Consider the following 26113-nt stretch of genomic DNA (forward strand, 5'->3'; position numbering starts at 1 on the left):
GAAATTTCACAATGAAACTTGGCAATATGTTTGGTATTACATCTTTCTTGAAAATAGAAATGAAAATTGTGTGATATTTGAAAAGAAACATTTCTTATAGGAATAAGGTCAGTAATTCGGTCGAAAATGTGCTTCCGTGGTGTAGTCGAAAGAAGTCCATAATAAATAGATCCTAATTTTCCCATTTTTTGCGCAAATTCGTGTAGAACGACTGCTTTAATCACCGTTTTTTCACTACTAGAAGACATTCTGCATGAAATGAGACGGTTTTCATGTTCATACACCCCACATGGCAAGTTTTGCAGATCGAAACCGGAAGTAGGTGTTTATTGCGCGGACGAGAGTAAATATGCGCCATTTTTAGGGTAGCAGACCACAATTGACTGGCATTTCACTAGGAACTACATAACCCCCTATTTTCTTTTCATTTTTTCGTTAATTTGGGATAGAACTTTCATGAAAAATAGGTGTAGGAAAAAGTGATGTTCTCTAAAGATACGTAAAGACGACCTGAAGTTGTCATTTTTTTATATGAAACAAAGAAGGATTTGAATTACTGACCTTTACTGGTATCGGACCAGTACCCGAACAGTAACAGTATCCGAATTCTCGTAATTTCTCCTTTCATGTTACCCTTCATAAAGGGAGTACTATATGTTTTGGAAGGCTGTTTCACAAGCAAACATCAAGCGAAATTTCGTTCATCAATGGCAAGTGTTTACAGAGAAATTCTACCGTCTTTATTAAGCAATCAACTTTCTGTTTTGTTTACATCTGAGGGAGTCCACATGTCACGCATGCGCGGAAGACAAACCCATGTTTGTCCTATTCCAGGGAGGTAAATCCTGAGCTTATGATTTGCACTCCGTTGTAGAATTACTCTCCCTTTATAATTTAGATAAAATATTAAGGAAATTATACTATATTTGCATCACATGGGTATTTAGTAACAAGGAAGAGCGCTCGCTTCAGGTATAGGAGGACGTGGGTTCGAATCCCAGCCTCGGCTTAAACTTTTATCTTTTTTTTTATTACTTTTTTTAAAATCTATATAACACAGCTTAAGGACTTAAAATCAATATAAAACTCCCATATACCGGGGGTACAATGTATACAGTAATCAAATAAACTACTGTTTACAAAGCTAGACAAATACACGATGTGAAAGGTGCTTGTCTGAAGTGTTGCATAATATGATTGTACAGGTGCTGTACGGTACCGTACGTAACGAAACGGAAGATAGCCACACCCTGTACGATTTTTGGGGAAAAGTAGTAAAGGTTAATTACATAATTTAAAATTAAAATTATAAAAGATTTTCAGTCAAAACAATTCTAAAGCTGCTTAAAAACCATTTATCGGAAACTGGTACTGTAGATAAACCAATTAACGTTAATTAGACTGCCCTTTCGGAGCCCCTGTTTTTGGACGCATGCGCAGATAAGGCCGGTATTGTTTACATCCTTGCAAAGAGTAAAGACTAGGGTTTAACGATTTGTAGATTACTTTTGTAAACAATTTGTATTTAAAAATAAATATAATGAAAACCCTCATTTTTTATCGGAAACTGGTCTGAAACCAGTAACCTGTAATACATGCATATCTGTGTGCAATATCTGCATATCTGTGTGTAATATCTTATTATATGCGTGCAGTATCCGAAAAAAGTCCGTGTAGTATCTGTGTGTAATAGCTGCATATCTTTCTGTAGAAAGTAATATTTTCGTCTAGGAAGAAACGTAAAAAAGATTTAGCAATTCATTTAAGTCTTTTAAATATACTGCGAGATACTTTTCATACCTGTTTGTTGACAATTTGTGTAAACGTATTTAAGAAACTAGTGCGTAAAAATGTAGATCATCGAGCTATTCAGCTGGAAAGATGGTGCTGCTATAAATAGCCTTTGGAGTATACGTAAAATCCTTCGTATTATTTACCTATTAATACAGACAGGTTCAATGAAGATTGTTTAATAAATGCGATATCACTAAAGCAACAGTAGCGATGTTAAAAAGTAGGACATTATTTTCACGTAATAAGATTGTTGTGAAGCTTTTGATAAATGGGCTCAACTTCTTAAAGTAGTGGAACAGTAATATTAATTTTGTATTCATAAACAGGTACGAACTATTTAAATCGTGTATAAAATAAAATAATTTGATCGATATTCTTATTGGAAACACATGTGGATTTCCCCAGTGGATTTCCAGAATAAGAAGTAGATTGGAAAATAATAAAATGTCGATCGTATCGCTTTATTGTTTACTTGCCTAATGTATCGGTTGAAATGCTGTTTACACGTAATCAGTCGGTATGTAAACTAACAGATGCGTGGTATGGCTCGATTCTGAGTGGTAGCAGACGTTTGTATAGTCCGTGGCATTGAGAGGTTTAGATCGCTGACTTTGAATTCATCACTTGCCCCTCATCGATGTTGGTTCGAGCCTCCCTCGTGGCGTTGAATTCTTCATGTGAGGAAGCCATCCAGCTGACTTACAGAAGGTCGGTGGTTCTACGCAGGTGCCCGCTCGTGATGAAATAATGCATGGAGGGGCACCTGGGGTCTTCCTCCACCATCAAAAGCTAGAAAGTCGCCATATGACCTATAATTGTGTTGGTGCGACGCTAAACCCAACAAAATAAATAAAAAAGCTAACAACTTCAACTTTCTCGGGAAGGGTTAGGGGCCTACTCCGTGATATTTCAGTCCTTGACAAGCAGAAACAAACACTTCTCCCCTAGTCAGCTGGATTTCTTATTTCATATATACCAGTTCCTTGACGGACCCGGAATTTATCTTATAACATTTTTTGTTTTATGATGGAGATATAAGTGAAAAATATATTTTATTTAATATTTTCACAGTGAAAAATATAAGATATGTTTTCCACTGAACTCCATTTGGGACTATTTTTCAACTCTAATAACTGACATATAGTGCGTAGATACAATATTTAAACTGCGGATATATTTTAGTGCAGTGTGTTTGCGTATTGGCATTGATCACTTCTGCTTTCGGGGCTACCAGATGGGGAAATGAAGTCGGACAGGATGAAAAGTGCCCGTATTTTGGTCTTTTTGTCTCGGAAGAGCATGAAATACAAAGAAAATATGTTTGTGTATGTATGTGTAAGAATTTTATTTCATCGCGTGAGTTTCAAAAAAGTTTTCTCACGATCGAGTAGCTGCTTTTGTGCCTTGTCAAGCGCCTTTGCACGTGTTAATCATGAAAATTGCGCTATATAAATCTGCTATGATTATAATATCTGCCTACCAAAAGAACCGTTCACTTTTATCGAGCATATACTGCGAATAACTCTTGTCTATGTCTTTGAACATGTAACGTAATGACGTTCCTGGTGAAGGATTCAACGATTCACCAAGCACAGACAGATATTTTGTGCCAACCCTCCGTAACAGTTTGTACTTAGATGGCTTGTTAACTCTTATAAAGTTACTGTCACTGTAGTATCGGTCGTAAAGTTTATTATTTCTGGCTTCAATATCAGATAGAATATTCCTCCTATGAGCCAGTGTAACTTGTTCTTTCAGGTCCAACAAAATGTCTCGCGCACATATATGTATGTATTCACGTGTCCTTTCCTGTGTTCCATATACACACCGGAAATGATGAGCAATTATAGTAGTTTTAATAGTAAATGAAGATATATCAAGGTTCCTGACACCATTCACAATGCAGTATTCTTTAAACATCTCGGATTTATCTTTCCCGTTGATCAAGTGTTTAACCAGTCTGTACACAATCCTGTGATCAGGTGAAAGAACATTTTTAATGAATCCTTTTTCTGTTTCAGTAAATGATATTTTGCCACGATTTACTATTATATAACTTCCGGTTTCAGAAATAAATCGATTAAATTTAGGAACAGAACAAGTTCGAATATATCCCAGAATATCTTTAGTTAGAAATGGATCATAAATTTTAAATGCAGGAACTATATCTACACTGATAATTTGTTTATGTTCATTTATGTTTTCATACAAAAACAGAACTTTTCGGGCAGGTCCGCTTTCTTCTTCCTTAATTTTCATAAAATGAAGTTTACGTAAGGAATCATCAGATTGATATATGCGTTGGTCTAAGAAGGTAATGCCAGTAAATATGTCTAACAAGTCATAGCCATACCCTTCAGTCAACCATCGGTCAAACCCTGTCTGGAAAAAATGTACCGCACATCGATTTATGACACAAAATGTACCAATGACAAAAACATAATCAAATTCATCAGGAAAATGATTCTTAGTTACCTCATAAAAACTACCAACTTTAATCAACCTTTCAAATTCAGTTTGTTCTGTAAGTTTAATACCTTCAAGATCTCTCCGCCCAAACCGCGAATTTCTCTCCACATCTACCACTAATTCTTTTTTAAGTTTCTTTAGTTTGGCTTTAGAGCTATCGCATATATGATCAATAATGCCAGTTACTAGTGTTTCAATTCCGCTTTGAATAAACTGTGCTTCTTCTTCTGTGATGTTGAATTTGATTTCATTTAAATTCCGTTTCATATACGCTGCGTGATCTGCTATTGCACTGTTTCTTCCACCCATATCAAACCATTTTGAGCAAAAAAAAAAAAAAAAAAAGAAAAGATCTGCAGTTAACGGATATGTCAATTGATCATTATAAACATGAATTTCAATTTTGTAGACTTTGATCTTTGATTTTCGTTTTGTTTTTTCCAAAGCGATCTGAAATAAGAAAGATTTTATCTGTATACACAAAAGACTGCTTACATTTACTAGCTTAAGGCATGTGGGACTAGGAGTGCTGCTTATTCATCATTCCAGCCAAACCGAACCTGCTATCACTTTGCTTTGTTGCGATGTATATGTACAAATGGTCTTCTTATAGATTTTATTTGCATTTCCGACAGCAGCTATCATCTGTACCAATATTGATGTCATATAATAATTAATATATAGCATACTATGGGAAAATGAACATGTGTTATAATGTGAACACCATTAAGATCGGTGAAAACATTGTTTACAACTTTCTTACAGTAAAATGGCAACGAAATAAACAGATATTGAGATCAACGTAATGTTTCTATTTTATAGTAGACAAATATATGCGCTTTATCGAGCTGTATAATATAAAAATAGCTATTTTTCATTTAGCTATACACGAACAATTTAGGCGAATAGGAAAATACCAAGGCATTTAAAGAGAGTATCAGAGAGGGGCGTGTTACAAAATGACTAAACGTGAATTAGCAAAATTTCAAAGAACCTTACCTTTAGAGTAAATTTGTTTCAAAGCGATATGCAAGTTGCAACGTAAACATTGTTAACAACAAACTACAAATATCCATTCAGATACATTCCTGCTGTATAACTGTATTAATCGATATCAATATTGGGGAAATCCACTGGAATTTTTGCGTGGTTTTCCGAGCTTGAACTCGCTCTGTCGCGGATGTGTAATGTTTGTCTGTTATTGGAAATATATAGTCACTGAGAATAGCTTATCAATTTTCTTCTGTTGTATTCTCGAGCATATTTAATGGTATAGTAAATAGATCCAGTTCATATTTGAAAATTTGAACAGTACTACATAATTGTTTAATTTTAAAAACATAAGGTACTGTACATGAGGCACTCCTTTTTTCAATTAAATTTTATCCTGCTAGATCGTCTCAACATAACTGGTAAGATCATGAGCAACGACCTTCAGTGTATTATTCAAGTCATGTTTTAATACCAAAACCGGAATATTTATTTAGAAAACTTTATAACACTTTATCGCAACATACGTAAAATTATATTCAGTGTAACTCTTCTCCCCAGTACCTCACCAAGCAATAATTTATACACGAACCACCCATCTTTTGTAAAGCAGCTGAATGCAGAATGAGACTTTCCGTCTATCTCTTTTCTCTGGGATACCACACAAGCTTACTTGGCAACACATGTCTCTATCAAACATATATGTAATATGCGTCACGTTAAAAAAGTATAACATGGTCATTTTTCCTTTTATTTTGTTTTAACTAACTCTGTAGACATCATTTTTATTAGAGTTTGTTCTCTGAATCAAATACTTTTTATAACACCTATCTCTTTTTATAGATGCATACCATAGTCACCTACATAGCTGGTATAGGTAAATATTTGTCCCATAACTTTTCTATAATCTAGCATATATGGCGAATGACACATATGTGTATGGATATCGTAGTCAACTACATAAGTTATACGGATTGTTCTTTACCGTAGAGTTTTTCTCTTTTCTTTCTAGCATATAAAGCGAATAACCCTTGTCCGTCTATATTGGCACAAACCGCAGGCAATTATATAGCTTATGCGTTCACCTTTACACATAAACTGTTACCTGTTATCTATCATATAAGTGAATAATATTAGTTTGCTTTTATTTATGCACATCGTAGTCATCTATACAGCTAATTTGGGTTCATCTATCCCAAACAAGTTGTCTCTGTTATCAAGTATACATTACGAATAATTATCGCATTTCTTTATTTTGCATACAGAAGTCAACTACATAGCTTCTTTGCTAAGGATCATCTTTACCCATGAACCGTTCTCTGTTAGATAGCATATGCTGCAAATAACTCTTGTCTATGTCGTCGTACATGTATTCCCATCCTGTCCCCGGTCTTGGATCCAAAGATTTTCCAAGCACAAATAGATACCTGCTGCCAAAAGATCTAAATGATTTATGCTCAGATCGTTCTTCAATCCTGTCCCGTTGTTCACGGGTTTCGGTACTGTTTTCATAGATTTTGTTGTTTCTGTTTTCCACGTCTGACAAAATATGCCTCCTGCAACAATTTGAAACATTCTTTTTCAGGTCCAATATAATTCGTCCAGCACATACATCAACATGTTCCCATCGGTCTCCCTCCTTATCGTATGTACACTCGAAGTGGTGAGAAATTATTGTGGTTTTAATGGTGAAGGAAGATATATCTAGATTTCGGAGAGATTTGCTTTTGCAATAATATTTAAATCTCTCATTTTTATCCTTCCCATTGATCAGATGTTTTACCAGCTTGTACACTTCTCTGTGATATGGCGAAAGATGTTCATTGATGAATCTTTTTTCTGCTATGGTAAATGAGGCAATTCCGCCATCTACGATTACGTAACGTCCGGTTTCAGCAATGTATCTGTTGAATTCAGGAATAGAACAGACATTTCTATCGTTTAATTCACTTTCACTTAAAAATGAATCATTAATGTTAAATACAGGCACTATGTCCACATTGATTTCAATGCTTGTGTACGAAAAGTGCAATTTTAGTGCAGGGCCCGTTTCACCAATTGTGCCAACAAAATGGATGCTACCAAAAGAACCGTCTGGGTTACCGGTATAGATGCACTTTCGAGGTAACTTCGTGTAAGTAAAAATATCCAACAACCTTAAACGTTCATAAAAATAGTCATCATATCTACGCGGAAGAAAATGTAATAGCGCACATCGATCAGATGTTTGAAATGTCCCGAGGATAAAAATGAAATCAAACTCATCTGGAAAATGATTCTTTGTTCCATCATAAAAGCTGCCAACTTTTACTAATCTATCGCTAGTAGTTTGCTCAATAAGTTTTATACTTTTACAATCGTGTACCAGTTCTTGTTGTAGCTCTTCTATTTTTTCTCTTGCTTTATCGTACACGTAATCAGCAATATCAGTAACCAGAGTTTCAATTCCATTTTGAATATATTGCACTTCTTCTTCACTGATATTAAACTTTATATCATTGAGATTATTTTCAATATACTCCGCATGGTTTCTAATTGCACTGTTTTTCGCACCCATAATAAAATATGTTTGAAAAAAGGAAAGAATGTGCAACCTTACTGATGTGGGGGAAACGATGATGTTAATTTTAGGACAGCTTGTAGAATACCATTCTCTTTCTGTTGTGGCATAACGACCTGAAATAATGGGAAGTATTAAACGATATTTTTATGACTTCACGAATAAAAATAAACAGGGTAACAAACTACTATAACAAACAACTAATCGTATACAACATACCGTTAGTATAGAATTAGTAAAAAATTCACAAATGAGCTAATGGATACTATAACAAACTACTATCAAGATATCACTATTATTAATCAAACTGTTTAATGATATGCAAATTGATCATGGTGTCGATGGTCAATAGTATACTAAAGTATACTAATTGTATATTGTATACTGTTAATAGTATACTAATTGTATACTGCTAACACACTATTAATCTAATCTAATCTATTAAAATCTGTGCTATTAAATGGACAGTGTAGACCCATTTTCCCTATACGCCAAAGCCTGAAGTAAGTTATTATATAAATAAAACTACATATTCAGGGTAAGCAGGATATCCAGATTCAAAAGTTGGTAATTTCATCTAAAAATCTATTTTAACGGTGGTTAATCTAATTTTGGTCAGGTTACTGGTTTCTACGAATTATTGGTGTAGATTTTCAATAGAGGTACGTCTAAAAGTTGATTTTCCTACTCTTATTGCACAACGAAGATGGATTTTTTAAACATAATTATAAATTTAGTAAACATTCCTTGCCTAAGAAATGAAATATTTGTAAGAACTATTGAATCACAATTGACGAAGATTTGCAATGAAAGTTACACAGCCATAATCATTAGAAATATGGTATGGGTAAAGTTATCTTGGTTGCGAAACCTTGCATGATAGATTGGAATATAAATGAACTTGCAAGCTGTACAAGTCATTTTAAAAACTTGTTGTTTGGTGCAGATTCTTGAAATATCAAAATATCTGTAAACTGCAGATATAAAACTAGAAATTATATTAAAATCCCTTTTTAAATGAGGTACAGACTGCATAAAAGGTATTAAAACATACGTTTGTAATAGGGATCTAACTATATCTAATGGGTCTAACTGTTCCTTCAAAACATTCTATCGGAATGAATGAAAATTATAGAAATCAAAGCACTGAGAGGACTGATGTAGGCAGCGGTTGACAGCTTCTGGTAATGGGCATGAACTGTTTGGTCATTCTATTTAAACTACTTTTGATTAATAAGCATTTTCATTTTTTTTTTTAACCAAATCAAGGGGTAAAACTCTGCTTTTACTCTGTCTAAGGGGACATAAAAATATATGAGCAAAGCTCATGTGCTTATTGAACATTTTGTGAGGTTTGACTAATCTTGCTCGAAATCGTTTTTGAAGTATAAGCATTTCTTAACAAATCAATGGGAAAACACTCTGCTTTTTTACTGGAACAAGGGGAATAACAGTAAATGTGAGCAAAGTCATGGACTAATTGATAATTAATGTGATGTTTGGAGATTCTACTTATAACAAGAACTTGTAGAACACTTGCATGAAGTAACTGCCCAAACGAAAAAAAGGGGAAACAAAACACTTAAACAAAACACTAATACTATACTGTGTTTTGATGATGTTTTATTAGTATAGCAAATGACATACAAATGAGGTAACAAAACTCTAACAAAACACTAACAAAACATTGCTAACGAAATACCAACAAAACATGATATGCAAATTAGGCCTATACAAAACACTAACAGAATACTTAATGTTTTATTAGTGTTTCATTATATGTGCTAAAGAAAACACTAACAAAACACTGCTAACAAAATACCAACAAAACATATGATATGCAAAAGAGCAAGGTTACAAATTTAAACAAAACACTAACAAAATATTTTATGTTTTTTAGTGTTTCATTACCTGTGCTGACAAAATACCATAAGCAAAACATAATATTATTTACATGCATGAAACAAATTTATATATGAGCCATGCCAGGAGAAAACCAACATATTGGCTTTGCGATCAGCATGGATACAGACCAGCCTGCGCATCAGCTTGATTTGGTCAGGATCCATGCTGTTCGCTTTCAAATGCTATTGCAACCATAGAAACCATTAGTGAACAGCATGGATCCTGACCGGACTGTCCGGATGCAAGAAAAAGTATACACACAATATGGTGCTAAAATGTCACCATTTTCTACTCAGTTCCAAGGTCATTGAAGTATATTGATCAGTATTTTCCACTTTTTGCCATGGCTTCTTTCAACATCATTCTCATGTATAGTCAGTGTAAGATATGCTATTACTTTCAATTGAATGTCACTACACTGCGAAAAAAGGGTCAATATACGGGAGTGTACGGTCCCGTATATTTCGAAAATACGGGCGTATACGGGATGTATATTACAAATATACGGACCTAATATACGATCCCGTATTCGGAACATCTAGTATACGGGAAGTCCGTATATTTGTCATGCATATACGGGATCCCGTATACGCCGAATATACATAAATGTATATTTCCCGTATATATGCAATATACGAACTTTCCTAAAAAATCCCTAGAAATGGTGTTTATTCGTGTCCTGCTTTAACATAAGTTTCATTTTCATGTATTCGAAGGGTCTTGAGACTTTTTTTCCCGTATACTTTCCGTATTTTAGAATATACGGAACACGTATACGAGCCTGTATATTCCGAATATACGTAGTATACGGATCCCGTATTTTTGTCATATACGGACTGTGATTGCATCTAATATACGGGGCATATAGTAATTACGGACTTGTATTTTCTAATATACGGGCTTCGGATTTTTTCCGTATACGCATGATATACGTAGTATACGGATCCCGTATTTTTGTCATATACGGACTGTGATTGCATCTAATATACGGGGCATATACGGACTTGTATTTTCTAATATACGGGATTCGGATTTTTTCCGTATACGCATGATATACTAAGTATACGGATCCCGTACTTTTGTCATATACGGGGCATATACGAAACTGTACTTTTTGATATACGTGCTACAGACTAGTCCCGTATATGCATGGTATACGCAATATACGGATCCCGTACTTGTGTCATATACGGGGAAAATACGAAACTGTATTTTTTATTATACGGGCTACGGACTAGTCCTGTATATGCATGGTATATGCAATATACGGATCCCGTACTTGTGTCATATACGGAATGTATTTGCATCTGATATACGGGGATATACGAACCTGTAGTTTTTGATATACGGGCCAGGTTTTTCCCCGTTTATGCAAGATATGCAGAGTATACAGATTCCATATTTGTGTCACATTTAGACTGAATTGGGTTTTCGTATTCGGGGAATTCACGACCAGATTTTCTAAAAGATACATTTACCAGACTTTTCCCGTATATGCATATATAGTATACAAATCCCGTATTTTTCTTTTATGTAAACTGATTTGTATATGGGCACACACTGAAAGATGACAAAATGAATGTCGGTGATACCTACAGCAGAAAACGGTATGTTAGAAAAAAGCAAGACAAAGACAGGGTATGAGAAAAAAATCATATTGTTATTAATTGGAGACATGTCAGATTAAACAAAACATTTTATTCAACTTAAATACTTTTTAATCAGTTTTTTCAAAGGGTTTATGAATCATTTTCATTTCTTGTCCAAATGAAATAAGCAGAATTAAATGTGAGTAATCAATAACATCAAGCATTTCTTATATTATTATATGTTCATTTCTGATTGAAAAACTAGCAATTCGCACATTTAATTCTGCCGGTTGACTCAACAAATCAGTTGAGTATCACTTCTTTTACTATTGCTGTACATGTTTTCGTTATTCCCATGAATGCTGATTACCGCTATAGGCTTTTCGATTTGCCGTCTTCTAAGAAGTGCAGTACACCCCTTTTAATGTCCGAAGATGTACTTTAAAAAGACGCATGTTGGTTCTGTACTGGAACACGATATGTTAGCAGGTTACAAATGATGAACCACATGGAAATATTCAGTTTCCTGATCTCAATAAGTATAAGCTTTTATCTGTTGTTACGAATGTCACTGAGAACGAATGGCTCATCCGGGCTGTCTGTCTGCATCTGTTGATCAAACTAGTAGAAACTTCACACATAAGTATATTCTCTATCGTGAAAATAAATAGTCGTCCCGTTTTCTGATTCCAGTAAACAACTCTTGTGTCAACCTGGAATAAAAAAAAAATGCACGCATTAAAAGTTATAAAAAATCGACTCTTGCAATTCATGGATACTGATAATTATACCTATTAAATGATGTGCAAATTATGACGAATAAAATGACATGTGGTCGCGCCGGGAAACGAACCCTGACCGCAGCGGCAATAAAGAAGCTTTCCACTGTCGTTACCAATTATAACGCAAGGGAGGGTGTAGTGTTTAATGCACGTTAAATATACAATTTTTATCGTAAAAATTAGTTAAAACATCTAATTCTCATGTGTTTCCGCAACATTATAGTCTGTCAGTATACGTAGCATAATTATACACCATTAATATCCATATATCTAAAAAAAATATAATGCCGCGCCATGAGAAAACCAACATAGTGGGTTTGCGACCAGCATGGATCGAGACCAGCCTGCGCATCCGTGCAGTCTGGTCAGGAGCCATGCTGTTCGCTTTCAAAGCCTATTGGAATTAGAAAAACTGTTAGCGAACAGCATGGATCCTGAGCAGACTGCGCGGATGCGCAGGTTGGTCTCGATCCATGCTGTTCGAAAACTAAGACTATGTTGGTTTTCTCATGGCACGGCTCAATTATATATTTTATTTCTGTTCTTGTCGGACGATCTGGAGGCCAGTGCCTTTTTTTAGTATTCGTTTAAACATTGCGTTATTTCTTAAATTTATTTTAACCCCAAGATTGCATACAGTTACACTAAAAATAAGATAATCTAATTGTGTCAAATGTTAAATCACCCTTTAAATTTCATTGTGTATTACAATATTGCCTGGGGATAGAAATATCCGGTCAGTGTTGTTTCAAGCTGGTCATAAAAAATAATGATAACCCACTTACTACAAGTGATAGGTACTTTAAATTTTATGGTTTTATGGTTAACCTGTTTAGTACATCTTTTTGCGCCCTGCTGAAAAAAAAAGACGTTTGTGGTCATATTTGAAGATTTACAGCTGTAAAATGGCGTAAAACAGAGAACTGAAAAAATACCAGTCAATCGGAAATATCGTCAACTTTAATTTGTTAAAATGTCAAAATGGTCCGTTGAAAATCGATTTAAAATAACAGACTAAGCTGAGCAATTACTTATTGTTTGTACATGTATGGTCCTGAAAGTAAATGTTTGTTTTAGATGAATAATATGTAACGATTTTAAATATGTTAGATACCATATTCATATTACTAAATATTACTTTTATTTGACAATAAATAAAGTATTATATACATATTCGACTTGTTCCGCATTTCACTTTAATATTAATTTAAACTTCATTCAAGTACATCGTTAGTAAACCGTTTGCCTGTAAATGCATCAGATAAAAAAATATAATGACCAAAGCTATTAGTTATCGATTCACCCCACCCCACCCCCGTGTTACAACAACAACACTTTGTACGGAAATCGACAAATTGGATTATTTGTTCTCCCGCTTTATCGGTTTTAAAGATGTTACTAAAAATTGGTAATGCAAAAGATCTATAGTATGTATGTATTTTAGGTCACTATAAAATTCTTATAACTTTCAGATTAATAATCAAATTCTACATAATATAAATTGTTATTATTACCAACCTTTTTTTATATAATACTTTGAAAAAATAAATACGCATGACAATCGCTTACATAGACTTACAAAGTCTGTAGAGATAAAATAATCTGTAATAGTATTAATTTCTTCATACTGACACTGATATTTTCGCAGAGAAAAACATTTTCTCTCTAGACAGAGGCAAGAGATGTTGTAATTTTTTGCAAAAGTGCCATCTAGAAAAAAGCGTTATTTTGTCAGATTACCGGTACCCATTTTCTAAAAATAAAAGATTGTAATTATTAACTTTATTAATGCTTTTCCGAGATTCCAGTTTTAATCGAATGAATGAACGTGCGTGCCGCCTTATTCATTCTTAAAGCTAGCCTCGGCTACCTAGCTTCTACGAAATAAAACTATCTGGAGTTGTTTTTGTCCTTTCAACTTTAATCTCGTTTAACCCAAATGGTATTCATCAAATGATTGTTGCACGATATTTTTTTTATTTCAAACACTTGCAACATCAACATTTGGTGACTGACATCCTTGTAGACTATCGGATGAAAGAATGAATGAAATAATAGTTAAATGATTAGTTGTGAAGAAATGATCAATCGAATGAATGAATGAAGAACTACTTAACGGCGATTCTGAATTTCTTTTTTATATTAAGATTACAAAATTAAACTGACCTTTTTGACGCTTCTGAATTTGTTAAAGCAATAAAAAGCAACCCATGTTTCCGATTAATTGAAATATAATTCATGGTCTGGTTTGTCACAAAAAAAAATCAGTTTATAAAAAATTAAAACATATAAATCAAATAAGTACTTACTCGTGACTTCCTTTCCCTCTGAAATATGCAATATACAGATTATCGCGTGCGGTCACTTGAGCCAGATGTTATCGCTTCGGGATATACGAACGCGCGAAGCGTGACGAAGCGTGTTCTCAACTGATTGGATACCTAATATCTGTATGCATTAAAGATCCCAATTAATTTGCGCTAATTTGTGTTAATTGGCATTCATCGAGTTTCTGATATTGTCAATTTGCAGGTAGAAAAATATTAGAAATTGTCAGACTGGGTTACCAGGCTTAGGGTACATGGGCTATCTATCTGATTTAGTTAATATACATACAATTATTATCAATTAATGTTGCAGTAAAACTGTTCGGCAGAAATTATATGTACAGTTTATTTTCCTGGAGATGGGTAAATCAGTGTAAATGCTTATATCATTTGATTTAATGAAAGACCCTCATTAATCTTTGCCAATATTTTTCGAGCGTTTTCGTTAATTTTAAGCAATATTTGTATTTTATACAGTCAATCAGTGTCACGCCATCAACGTTACCACGGTTATCATTGCTTTAAAGTAAAGTAATGTGATGTTATCGCTACCTGTTTTATCTTTATAAATTTTATTTTTTCTCTTAAAGTATTTATTTTTTTACTACGCTTGTGACTGGTAATGTGTCGTTCTTGTTGTCTACAATATTTTAAATAATTGACTTTTTTACAACGGGTGAATATGATAACTTTTAATAAATGGACTATAAATATCACGGTGCGTTTGACAAATAAGTGGAAAGTTTGTAAATAAATTTAGGGGAAAAGGTATGGCCAAAGCTCTAACCCACTACCCTGATATTGGCAGCTAAACGCTTTGCCGCCCAGCTACCTGCACATGCGATAGTATAATATCAACTAAGAATTATATATGTAATATTTGTATCGCTATTTATGTTTGGACATTGAAAATGAATTTATGGAAATATACGAAATATTCACATGTGCTAGGTCAATACTAAAGGACCCTACATCCACGAGAAATAAAATAGTCTGCCACAGTGTATACTACAGTGGAATAGAGGGGACATAGGAAACATTTTATTTATCACGTGCACACGTGTTAGCACCACATTCGCACATGTTAGATACCACGTGCGAATGTGTTGATTAACACGTGCGCACGTAATAACTATCTTAGCTAACACGTGCGAACGTGAAATATTACCAACGAAACTAATCGAGATATCAGCCTTTTTTTTCATAAACAAGAAACACTTTCTTCGTAAATTACAGCTAACTATAAATAACACTTCCTTATGAAAGACATCCATTTAGAAAAATTGCAGATCTTTCACGCTTTTTCATTGATCAGCTAACACGTGCGCACGTGTTAGTTATCACATGGGCACATGGTAGTATAACGTGCTGTCACTTGCGCACGTGATAGTTATCACCCGCACACGTGTGAATTACCACATACGCACGTGGTAGCTAACTCGTGCGCACAGAAAAAGTAAAATATTTCATATGAAAGGCGTTTGTTCGAATCTTTTGGACGCAGACACATTATATCGATTATTTTTCGTCTGTAAAAATATTAGAATTGATTTCATAAGTAAAGTATCAATACATGTCTTATATACTTTTTCAAATACAAAATATAAATGGGTTATTTCCTCTTTTTTCTATAAATATTTGCATTGTATGCACAAGCGTTGGAAATGTGCAGAAAAACAGTTAATTTATGCTTGCATTAGATTTTTACAATGGCGATGATCAACGGGTGTATTTATCACTACAAATAAATAGGGATGAATTGATCAATCATTTTCTTTTCTCAATCGGCTATTTAGATTAAATGTTAAAATAAATCGGGAACGCGCTAGATGAAATGATGGATTCATTCATGTTTGATTTTAAATTTATACCTGTTTTGGTCCGTGAATGCTTTTTTCAGTTCATGTCATATTAGTATTAAACATTTCTTCTTCAATAATGGCATTCATTCTACATACACGTACAAGTTCGAAAACATGCGAAACGTTTGACCTTTGAAATGGCCGAGAATATAATTTTCACTACACATATTGATTGCATCCCGTATTTTTGAAATATATAAGTTATTTAAACCCCGTATTTCCGGCATATACGTGAAATATACGGAGTTGTATACCAAGCATATACGGACATATACGTGCCGTATTTTCGAAATATACAAATTATTTAAATCCCGTATTTCCGGCATATACGGGAATATACGGAGTTGTATACGAAGAATATACGGGAAATTTAATCCCCGTATTTTCAAAATATACAAACTATACATACCCCGTATATTCAGAATATACGGGAAATATACGGAGTTGTATACAAAGAATATACGGAAATATAAGTCCCGTATTTTTAAAATATACAAATTATTTAAATCCCGTATTTCTGGCATATACGGGAAATATACGGAGTTGTACACCAAGCATATACGGGACATATACGTGCCGTATTTTCGAAATATACAAATTATTTAAATCCCGTATTTCCGGCATATACGGGAAATATACGGAGTTGTATACGAAGAATATACGGGAAATTTAATCCCTGTATTTTCGAAATATACAAACTATACATAATCCCGTATATCCAGAATATACGGGAAATATACGGGTTGTATATGAAACATATACGGGAAATATACGTCCCGTATTTTCGTAATATACGGATTTATGTATTCCCGTACACCAGACATATACGGGAATATACGGTGTTGTATACGATCAGAATAACCCTTTTTAGAATTTCCCGTATTTCAATAATATACGGGGTATCGTATACTAAGAATTCCGTATTTCATAGTATACGGAAATCCGTATTTTATTAGTATACGGACTTTTAAATATACAAGCCCCGTACACGCCCGTATTTTAGTTTTCCCGTATTTCTTCCCGTATATGGGTAATATACGGGATCCCGTACACTCCCGTATATTATCTCTTTTTTCGCAGTGCTATTGGTTGAGAAATTTTCTGTAAATGGTAGCCATCATAAATGTAAAATGCCACAGTTTTTACTAACTGCCACAAAGCCACTGTCACCATTCGTCTCACTGCAAAACCTGAAGATGTAATAAACCAAGAGATATTAAACCATAAAAGCAGTTTCTTCATTAGTTTTTTTTTTTTTTTTTTTTTTTTTTTTTTTTTTTTTTGTTTTAATATAGTTTCAAAATTAAATTATCATACATAGTAATATCTGGTATTCAAAATATGCATCTTTATGATACAGGCAACACTGCATATTAATCCAGTAACAACTGTAACATTACTTGTTATATTTCAAGAAACTTATTTTTTTAAATGGATTTCAAATGTTGATAAGGTTCCAGCGATGGCAGACAGATATTCAATGATTGGGAAAATGATTAATAGATTGGACTTATGCATTGCTATCACCATTACCATATTGTTATAATAAATAGTAACTTAGTTTGATTTCTGCCAGTTACCTGCACTTACACCTCAAGTTGTGATTACTTAATATGGTATTTTTTATTATTATTATATATTGATTTGGACTTGATATATAGGAAATAATTATAAAACCTGCCATGAGTTTGCTGGAAATAAGTTTTAAAATTGATCTATTAAGTCATGTTCAGGATTTTTTTTTCAATGTTTTACATTCATTTAAACATACAACTATGGTAAATTTGGGAGTGTATACATGTATATAGTAATATATAATGCCAGTATATATACTTACATGTTTTTGAACTGCTGGATTCTTTAAGTCTTCTTTCAACACAATACGTTGATAAGGTCCCAATTCATTCATGTGTGCCATACTTAATATACACATATGGTGCTATACCTGAAAATAGATTTAGTTTAAACAAAAAAATGTTCATAAAAACATTTGGTTTATTATTGGGTATGTCAATGAACTAAAATTTAAACTGTATACATTGTGATGATGGGGTCAAAACTGTCACTAGTTCTACCAACTGTATAGCAAATAGAGAGCTACATTATTCTTATTACATTATACTCTTTAATAGATTAAAAGAATTATCTGGATGAACATGATTAAATTAATAAATTTAATTACCCCAATCTTATAAAAGAAACAATATGAGCCGTGCCATGAGAAAACCAACATAGTGGCTGGTTTTCTCATGGCGTAGCTCATATAATCATTTATAACAGCAAGTATCATTTACCTTAACATAAATGTGTGCAACACCAATAGACTAATTAATAAGTAAAAAACAGGTTAAAACACTAATTTTAGAGCAAAATATTATTCTCTGAATTTACAGACTGAAGTAATTCCAGTGCCATGGTAAGCTGACTGGTAGCATTGTTTATCCTGTAACTGGGGAGGTAACTCTACTGGTTTAAAGTTTTCGTCTCCGTTGAATAATTTCATTTAAAACTATCCACTTTTCTTTTAGTAAATTAAAAGCATGATAAACTCAAAAATACAGCTGCTTAATTTGCAAAACAGAAGCATTTGAACAAAAATAAATATGTGAAGCAACAGTCCTTTGTGAAAGCTACCCAAACGAAAAGTAAACAACCTGCTTCCAGTTTGAATCCATGATTTATTATAGTTACAGGTAATCTAGATTACTGTTGGAAAATGAATAAATTATATTGACTCACCATTTGTATTCTTTTCATCACTCTTAAACTTCCATGTTAAATATAAACTGCACATAGTAAACAAAGAGCTATATAAATAAACTTCTTTGTAGTGAATTTACTCCTTCTTGCTCTCATAGAACTTCCTGTTTAGATTTGAATTTTTGATATACTTGGGCAGATGTGTCATTTACAGTCAGCTAATGAAAGATACATGTAGGATGTTGAATCTATTTCTTACTAGAGTAAGATTTTATTCCATTTAGATAAACATAAATTTTAAAGATAACTCTGATAAAAAAAACCTAAAAAGTTAAGGATTACTTTTTGTGGTACATGCACAGCCCCCAGAAGTAGTTCACTGGCTTTATTTTCATTGGCTGACCTCTTGGTAGAGTTTCTAAATATAAAGCAGACAAGATTTTATCAGTCTGTGGTAATCTCCTGTTGTGAGGTAAGCAACAGTACACTGCAGTAGATTAATTTTCACCCCTTAATAGCCAGGTGGAAACAATTGCAATATTATATATCTATGCAACTACGTTAGTGATGTTCCCCTTTGGTGTAACTCTAGGAGAAAAAGTAATGATAATTATTTCAATAAATTTTTAATTAGTTCAAATGAACTTTTCTGCAAGGTGCATGAATACATTATAATATATACAAGTTGCATTACAATTCATGTTTAATCCAATTTGTTCTGTTACCATCAATTAAGTTTATTGAAGTTATTGGTCATAAAAATACTTATTCATTAAAATATTTTATGTTCACAAGAAATACCTCCCAAAACTTCTGTGACTATAGTTTCCATCACAAAAGCTTTCTAAGTTATTATTTTCATGCTATTTTCCATTCCAAAAGTTTACTAATTAAGTCCAACTTTCCAAGACAAAAGCTCCTGTTTCTATAAGTCAAATGAGATACCAACAAAAGTAGCATGTACAAATTCAAGTGTAATGAAACACTAAGAAAACATAGTTTTCATTCCCAAAGTGTAATAAAACATAAATAAAACATTACTGATATAACAAAACATTAACAAAAATCTAAACACCTAAAATCCTGGAAGTACAGTATTGGTGTTTTGTAAATGCTGTACTAACAAAACATCTAACAAAAATCAAAATATGTTTTGTTGATGTTTTTTTAGTGTTTTGTTAGTGTTTTGTTAATTTTTTTTTTTTTCGTTTGGGTGACAAGGAACAGAAATTATTTGGTCACTGCCCATTGGACATTTAACGTATTGACCTTAAATCAATAATTATGGGTCATTTACCAGTCTTAAATGACCTCCGTATCAAATGTGAACTTAGACCAAAGCATAATCTAGTTTGTTTCCTGGCAAAAAAGTTCTGTTGTCAATGTGATCTTGACCTTTGACCTACTGAACTCAAATTCAATAGGGGTCATCAACTGGTCGTGACAAATCTCCCAGTCTCATGATCCTAGGCCCAAGCGTTCTCGAGTTATCATCAGGAAACCGACTGGTCTACAGACCGTCCAACATTCATCATTAAACAATAATATTTACAATATACCCCTCCTCCTTCATAGAAGGGAAATTAATTTTCAAATTAGAAGATGCCCATGTCTCCCCTAATGCATAGTCGTAATAGGCAAGAAGTCAGTAGAGGATAGGAGCAAAAGACAAAGAGACACTAATGGTTGGCTCCAACAGAGATCATCTACTTGGCAATCAAACTTCTGGGTCTTATCATATTTTCTGGTCTTTTGGATCATGGAGTCCATTCAACATAATCATGTGTAATAGAGCTCCGCTTAAGCCGATGCTAGGAGGCGTGAGAGGTGTTGTACATTTCATAACCTCTCAAGAACAGACTCAGTCAAACCGAGTCTGCTATTATTCTTCTTGGTTGCATTCTATGCTTCCAAATGATCATTTTTACGAGTTTTATTGTAAATAATGCAAATATTGAAAACTGATTTTTTTCAAACTTAGTTAGAATTGTCTCAAATGATTTCATTGTAGTCTTCCGAATACCTCTATTGTATATTTATCCTAGAAGAAATCGTACGCCAGTATGTGAATATTAAGGGATGAAAACACTGCGAATCTACCAGCGATTTAAAGGCGAACTTGTTATACATAATGTTTCTTTCGAACTAATTATATCCTGTAATGATATGTCACCACAAACACCAGCTAGAATGTAAATTTAAATCAAATTGAAGTGCACAATATTATATTCGTATTTTCGGGAAAAGGTACGATTATTCGCCCCCTCCGTTACGGCTGCAATTATTTTCCGAAGGATCGTATCTTTCTCTATGAAAAAAATAAATAAGAAAACACCTCTTCTGTTGATTTCATGCAATATATCTTTCCATAAACCCACTTCTATGCTACAAACTTCGAAAGATACACGGGTGCAATTTTATCATTCAGTATCGTATCGAAATAGAACGCACGCCGTGATAGTCAGATGTTTTCTGAAATTTTGTTATGTGACCGAAACAAGCTCTTTGGTGTTGTTATAATGATAAAACACTCAATTAATTTTTCTAGCAGGAACTGAGCTTTAATTTAAAAAGCAAGCATGCTCATTTTTATACGCTTTGCTTTTATTATAAAATATAGATTACGACAAATATGTGCTTAAGCAATGCATTGTTTGATAAAGTTGAATCTCAGAAGCTTTCTGAAAGTTAAACAGACTTGAATTACGTAAAATTTATGCAGGATATGGAACTACTTATTGTTCGGTTTCCGATAAGCGTATCGTCCGTAAATTTGTAGTACGGTAAATCTGTGGGCACGCTTAATAATATGGAATAATATTGACGCATACGGTAACATAGGTCTATGTCTCCTAAAACTACATATATTTCAATCACAACCACCTTCAGAATATCTTGAACTGTTTAAGGAACTGAGACTTCTGATTTTCTTTAATGTTTCATGTCCAGAAATGAGACCGTTTTTTTGAAGACTATTGTCCATTGATTATTAAGCCAAATTGTTTAAATTTGATTGTTTCCCTTTAATTACCAGTAATTACAGGAAATATATCATCATTGTTAACTACATAATGTTTTAAAAAATTTCATCTGTCATATGTTAGGCTATGTCTAAATTCCATATCTTATTATGTTAGGAAATTTATTCATGTTTTTTTTTAAAATACAACTTTGTTTTAGAGCTGATTTTGATAATGTGATTCCCCACTGTGATAAATTATCGTACGTTCAAGCTGGAAGTAGATTATCGCGTAGAGCACATAGAACTTTTTACCACAAAAACAATTATGTATGCATATGCATTACATATTTACTAATTAAGTAGTACGGTGGGTAAAGACAACTGATGAACTCGATCTTATTCGAATACATGAGCAATTTTTATTTTGACAGTTCTACCTTTCCATATAGTTTGAAAATTGAAGAATTTTGTTAAAATGTTCATATTTTGTTACTGATGGCATTCCTAAAAGAGAATTTTCTGTAAGGTTTACTGTGTTAAAATTCGCAAATACACAGTTTAATATATTTAACATATACGTTTCTGTCTCATACTAGAACGTCAAACCATTTGCAGTCTAAAAATATATTTAATAATAATAAACAAATGAAACGTAAAGAAGAACAAATATCTTACCAATCTTTTGAAATCACATTAACTTTTTACACCTGATCTTACACTGTGCATTTTATTGTGTGTATCAATAAACATAATTACCAATATAGCAAGGTGATGCTGCTATACATAGACATATTGATATATGTCTAAAATATATTCTTGTTGTACGGTAAAATAAATGGTAACGGGTATAAAGTCGTTTTATCAAATCATAGAATCGATTGTGTGGGAAAGTGTTTCAACTTGGTAGCGTAAATAAATAATCTTTAATAAAGATTAACCTACATGTTTGTATTTGAATGTTTTATTTTACCCTTTACATTCATTTAAAGCAGCATGTCAAGATATCTTTAATTAACTGAATCATAACACTTTATGCAACAAAATAGACATTAGCTGCGTGACTCTAAAATCCATACAATTATGTAGCGTATTTATTTTAAACAACAGTTCCTCGTATTAGGGATAAATCTAATTTATACTATCCGGTACATTTATGATGCTCAGTACAGGGACCGACACTATTACACTATTGTCTGAATCTCAGCATATTAGAGATACTGATTTTCAAATGAGAAATGTTAAAAATTTTCAACAAGCAAGAATTAACGGGAAACAATTTATCGCATCATTTTTTTAAGTTAAGTTATATTGTCATGATGATTGGTTTCGTTAACGATGATTTCTATTCATATTAAAGAGTATGTTACTAGCATGGTATGCATATTCCTTTTCAAGGAAAACAGTAACAGCAGTATTAAGTAATTAAAGGCGGGTCTTTCTTTGTCGGCAAAAGGTTTACAAAAGACCTAACAGTTAGTGTGGTCATTTTCCATATTCTCTTTTTGCCTTTAACATTTTCACTTTCTGAAATGCAGTAGCCACCTCTTCCGTTGTTGCAAATGACCAGTATGCACTGGTCTTACGCCAGGACTCGTCTAATGAACCATTTAGATTGTAATAACTTTTGTATAGATCTGAAACCATAATAAAGATCAAGGTCACAGGAGCCTGAACATGGAAAACCGTTGTTGATCAATAACTTGAGAACCACTTGACCCAGAATGTTGGAATTTCATTTGGCGGTGAGACATACAAAGCAGATGACCCTAATTGATTGTGGGGTCAGTCCATCAAAGGTCAATGTCACAGGGGCCTGACCATGGAAAACGGTTTCCGACCACTAACTTGAGAACCACCCGACCCAGAATATTTTAACGTCATAGGATGATTGGACATGCATAGCAGATAACTCCTGTTGACATTTTGATTATTCCATCAAAGGTAAATGTCACAGCTAGTCCAGAACATGGAAAACCGTTTCAGATCAATAACATGAGAACCATTTCATCCAGAATGTTGAAACTTTATAAGACGATTAGACTGGCAGGGTAGATGAACCTACTGTTCACTCGATCAAATGTCGGGTGCCAGAACATGGTAAACCATTTTCAATCAATAACTTGTGAACTTTTTTACCCGGAAAATCCAAACTTCGTATGGTAATTTAGGACTTACACAATAGATGAGCCCTATTGTTTGGGGGTCAATCGCTCAAACTTCAAGGTTACTGGGGCCTGAACATGGAAAACGGCTTCCAATCAATAACTTGAGAACCACTTGACCGAGAATGTTGATTCTTCAGAGAATGATTGGACATACAGAGAAGATGATCTTTACTGATCTTGGGATAACTCAATTTAACGGCAAGGTTACAAGGGCTAGAACAAGGTTAACCGTTTCCAATCTATAACTTGAGTACCACTTGAACTGGACATGCCGATTAGTTAATCCCTGTTGCATTTCAGTTAATAAGCCATCTATCAGTGTCTCACTGATTTTCGCTCCTGTCTGTTTTTGGCTTCTTGCCTATTACTACTATGCTTAGGAAAGACAGACATGCGCTTTTCCACAAAAGCACCAATATATTAATGTTGATGTTTAATGTAGTTTGCTTTAATATTATGCATATGAGTCATAATGTGAATACAAATATAGGATCGTTCATAACACGCTCACTGTAAAATAACAACGAAATAAATAGGTATTGAGGTCAACATAAAGTTTATATTTAGTAGGGTAATCAACTTGTAGAATAAAACATATATATCTTTCACATATCTGTTCTACAGCACTAAATTTAATCGAATAGGAAATTACCAATAGCAAAGTTGAGTATCAGCTAGCGTGTTACATATGACACCAGTACTGGTCTTTCCAGGAAGCGGCCATGAGAGTGGTTACAATAAGCTTAAAGCTTTCATCACAATCGAGCTAAAACAAATTAATATAAACTAAACTAAATAAGAACTGAACATAGGTAATTTTAATAAAACTCTTACCTGTAGAGTCAATTGTGAACCAAGATGTTTTGTTTCAAACCGATATGAAAGCTGCAACGTAACAAAGAAGAAATAATAACAATATCTATAAATAGTAACAAAGTCCTGCTGCATTAATCGATATCAATATATGTGTATTGGAAAAATCCAGTAGAATTTCCGCGTGGTTTTCCCAGCTTGTACTCACACAGTCGCAAATATCTTATTGGAAAAAGTCCGTATTCTCATACATAATTTTCATTGTATAAACGGTATACTGATTTCAATTTGTACGAATGTATCTGTTTTATGGATGAAATCGATATAAATATAATTTAACCCGACTCGATAGCCTAGTGGTACAGCATTCGCTTCGAGTGCGGGGGGTCATGGGTTCGCTCCCCGGCCGCGTCATGCCAAAGACATGAAAAATGGTACCAGTAGCTTTGCTTGGCGCTCAGCATTAAAAGGGAAATTGACCTCTTTTTGCAAACCCTCGTGGCGATGGATTCCATCAGGAATGAGGTGTCGAGAGTGATTAATACAAGTTATAGAACTTCCTTCGCAACTGACCTAAAATAAATTATGTATAAACTAAATAAGAGAAATTGTAAATTCTTCAAGAAAGTGCTATCAAAGAATGTTTTATGGTAGATATATTTGTTTTGAAGGACTCTAACGACTGATGCCAGTTGTCTTCAAAATGTGAACCGTTTTAAATTACTTTTCTAAATAAATCGAAACAAGTTAAAGTTACAGTTGTATGACATGTTAAAACCAGTAGTTACTTAACAAACATCTACAGCTCGTTTAAATGGGTCAGCCGTGTTGATGTACTTATAAAGTAGACTTGCCCGGTTTATAGGTTGGTCAAGCTACGGTATGTATTGTATTTTGCCATTGAAATATTTCTGTAAAATGCTTCTTCTCCTTCCGTTTGGATCCGTCCAAGTTTACAAACAGGTTTGTTTATTTTATGGACTGTATGTGAGAAAATTTGGGCTTTGATCATGGGTCATGGTCTAAATTGTTCATCTGTCATCTTTCAATATAGATATATTATACCTGTAGCATCAGAATGATGTCCATAAAGTTAATGAGGGGAGGGGCGGGTAGGAAAGAAGTAGTTCACTAGGTTGTGGTAGGTTTTGTCTATAATATCAATGATATCTATGAACAACATAATTATGGCTGT

General features: G+C 33.5%; 1 protein-coding gene across 2 annotated transcripts; it reads right to left on the reverse strand.

Annotated features, from left to right (window-relative positions):
• Positions 1 to 3130: 3130 nt before the first annotated feature.
• Positions 3131 to 25367, reverse strand: LOC123542965 (uncharacterized). 2 transcript variants are annotated; one of them, XM_053532193.1, is made up of 3 exons: positions 24940 to 25212; positions 5263 to 7929; positions 3131 to 4713 (listed from the first exon to the last, which is right to left on the reverse strand). In XM_053532193.1, the coding sequence occupies exon 3, from the start codon at positions 4570 to 4572 to the stop codon at positions 3271 to 3273; it is 1302 nt and encodes a 433-aa protein (XP_053388168.1). In that variant the 5' UTR covers positions 4573 to 4713; positions 5263 to 7929; positions 24940 to 25212; the 3' UTR covers positions 3131 to 3270. The 2 variants fall into 2 exon arrangements, 1 of the variants encoding a protein (XP_053388168.1); XR_008368764.1 differs by lacking the exons at positions 3131 to 4713; positions 5263 to 7929 and adding exons at positions 17361 to 17468; positions 18116 to 18223 and having other exon boundaries at positions 24940 to 25367.
• Between the last annotated feature and the right edge of the window lie 746 nt (positions 25368 to 26113).

This window comes from Mercenaria mercenaria, chromosome 19 (genome assembly GCF_021730395.1).
Source record: "Mercenaria mercenaria strain notata chromosome 19, MADL_Memer_1, whole genome shotgun sequence".
Classification (NCBI taxonomy): Eukaryota; Metazoa; Mollusca; class Bivalvia; order Venerida; family Veneridae; genus Mercenaria; species Mercenaria mercenaria.

Bases quoted from the DNA above. Each gene is read 5' to 3' on its own strand.
- LOC123542965 (XM_053532193.1), bottom strand. From the start codon at position 4,572: ATGGGTGGAAGAAACAGTGCAATAGCAGATCACGCAGCGTATATGAAA.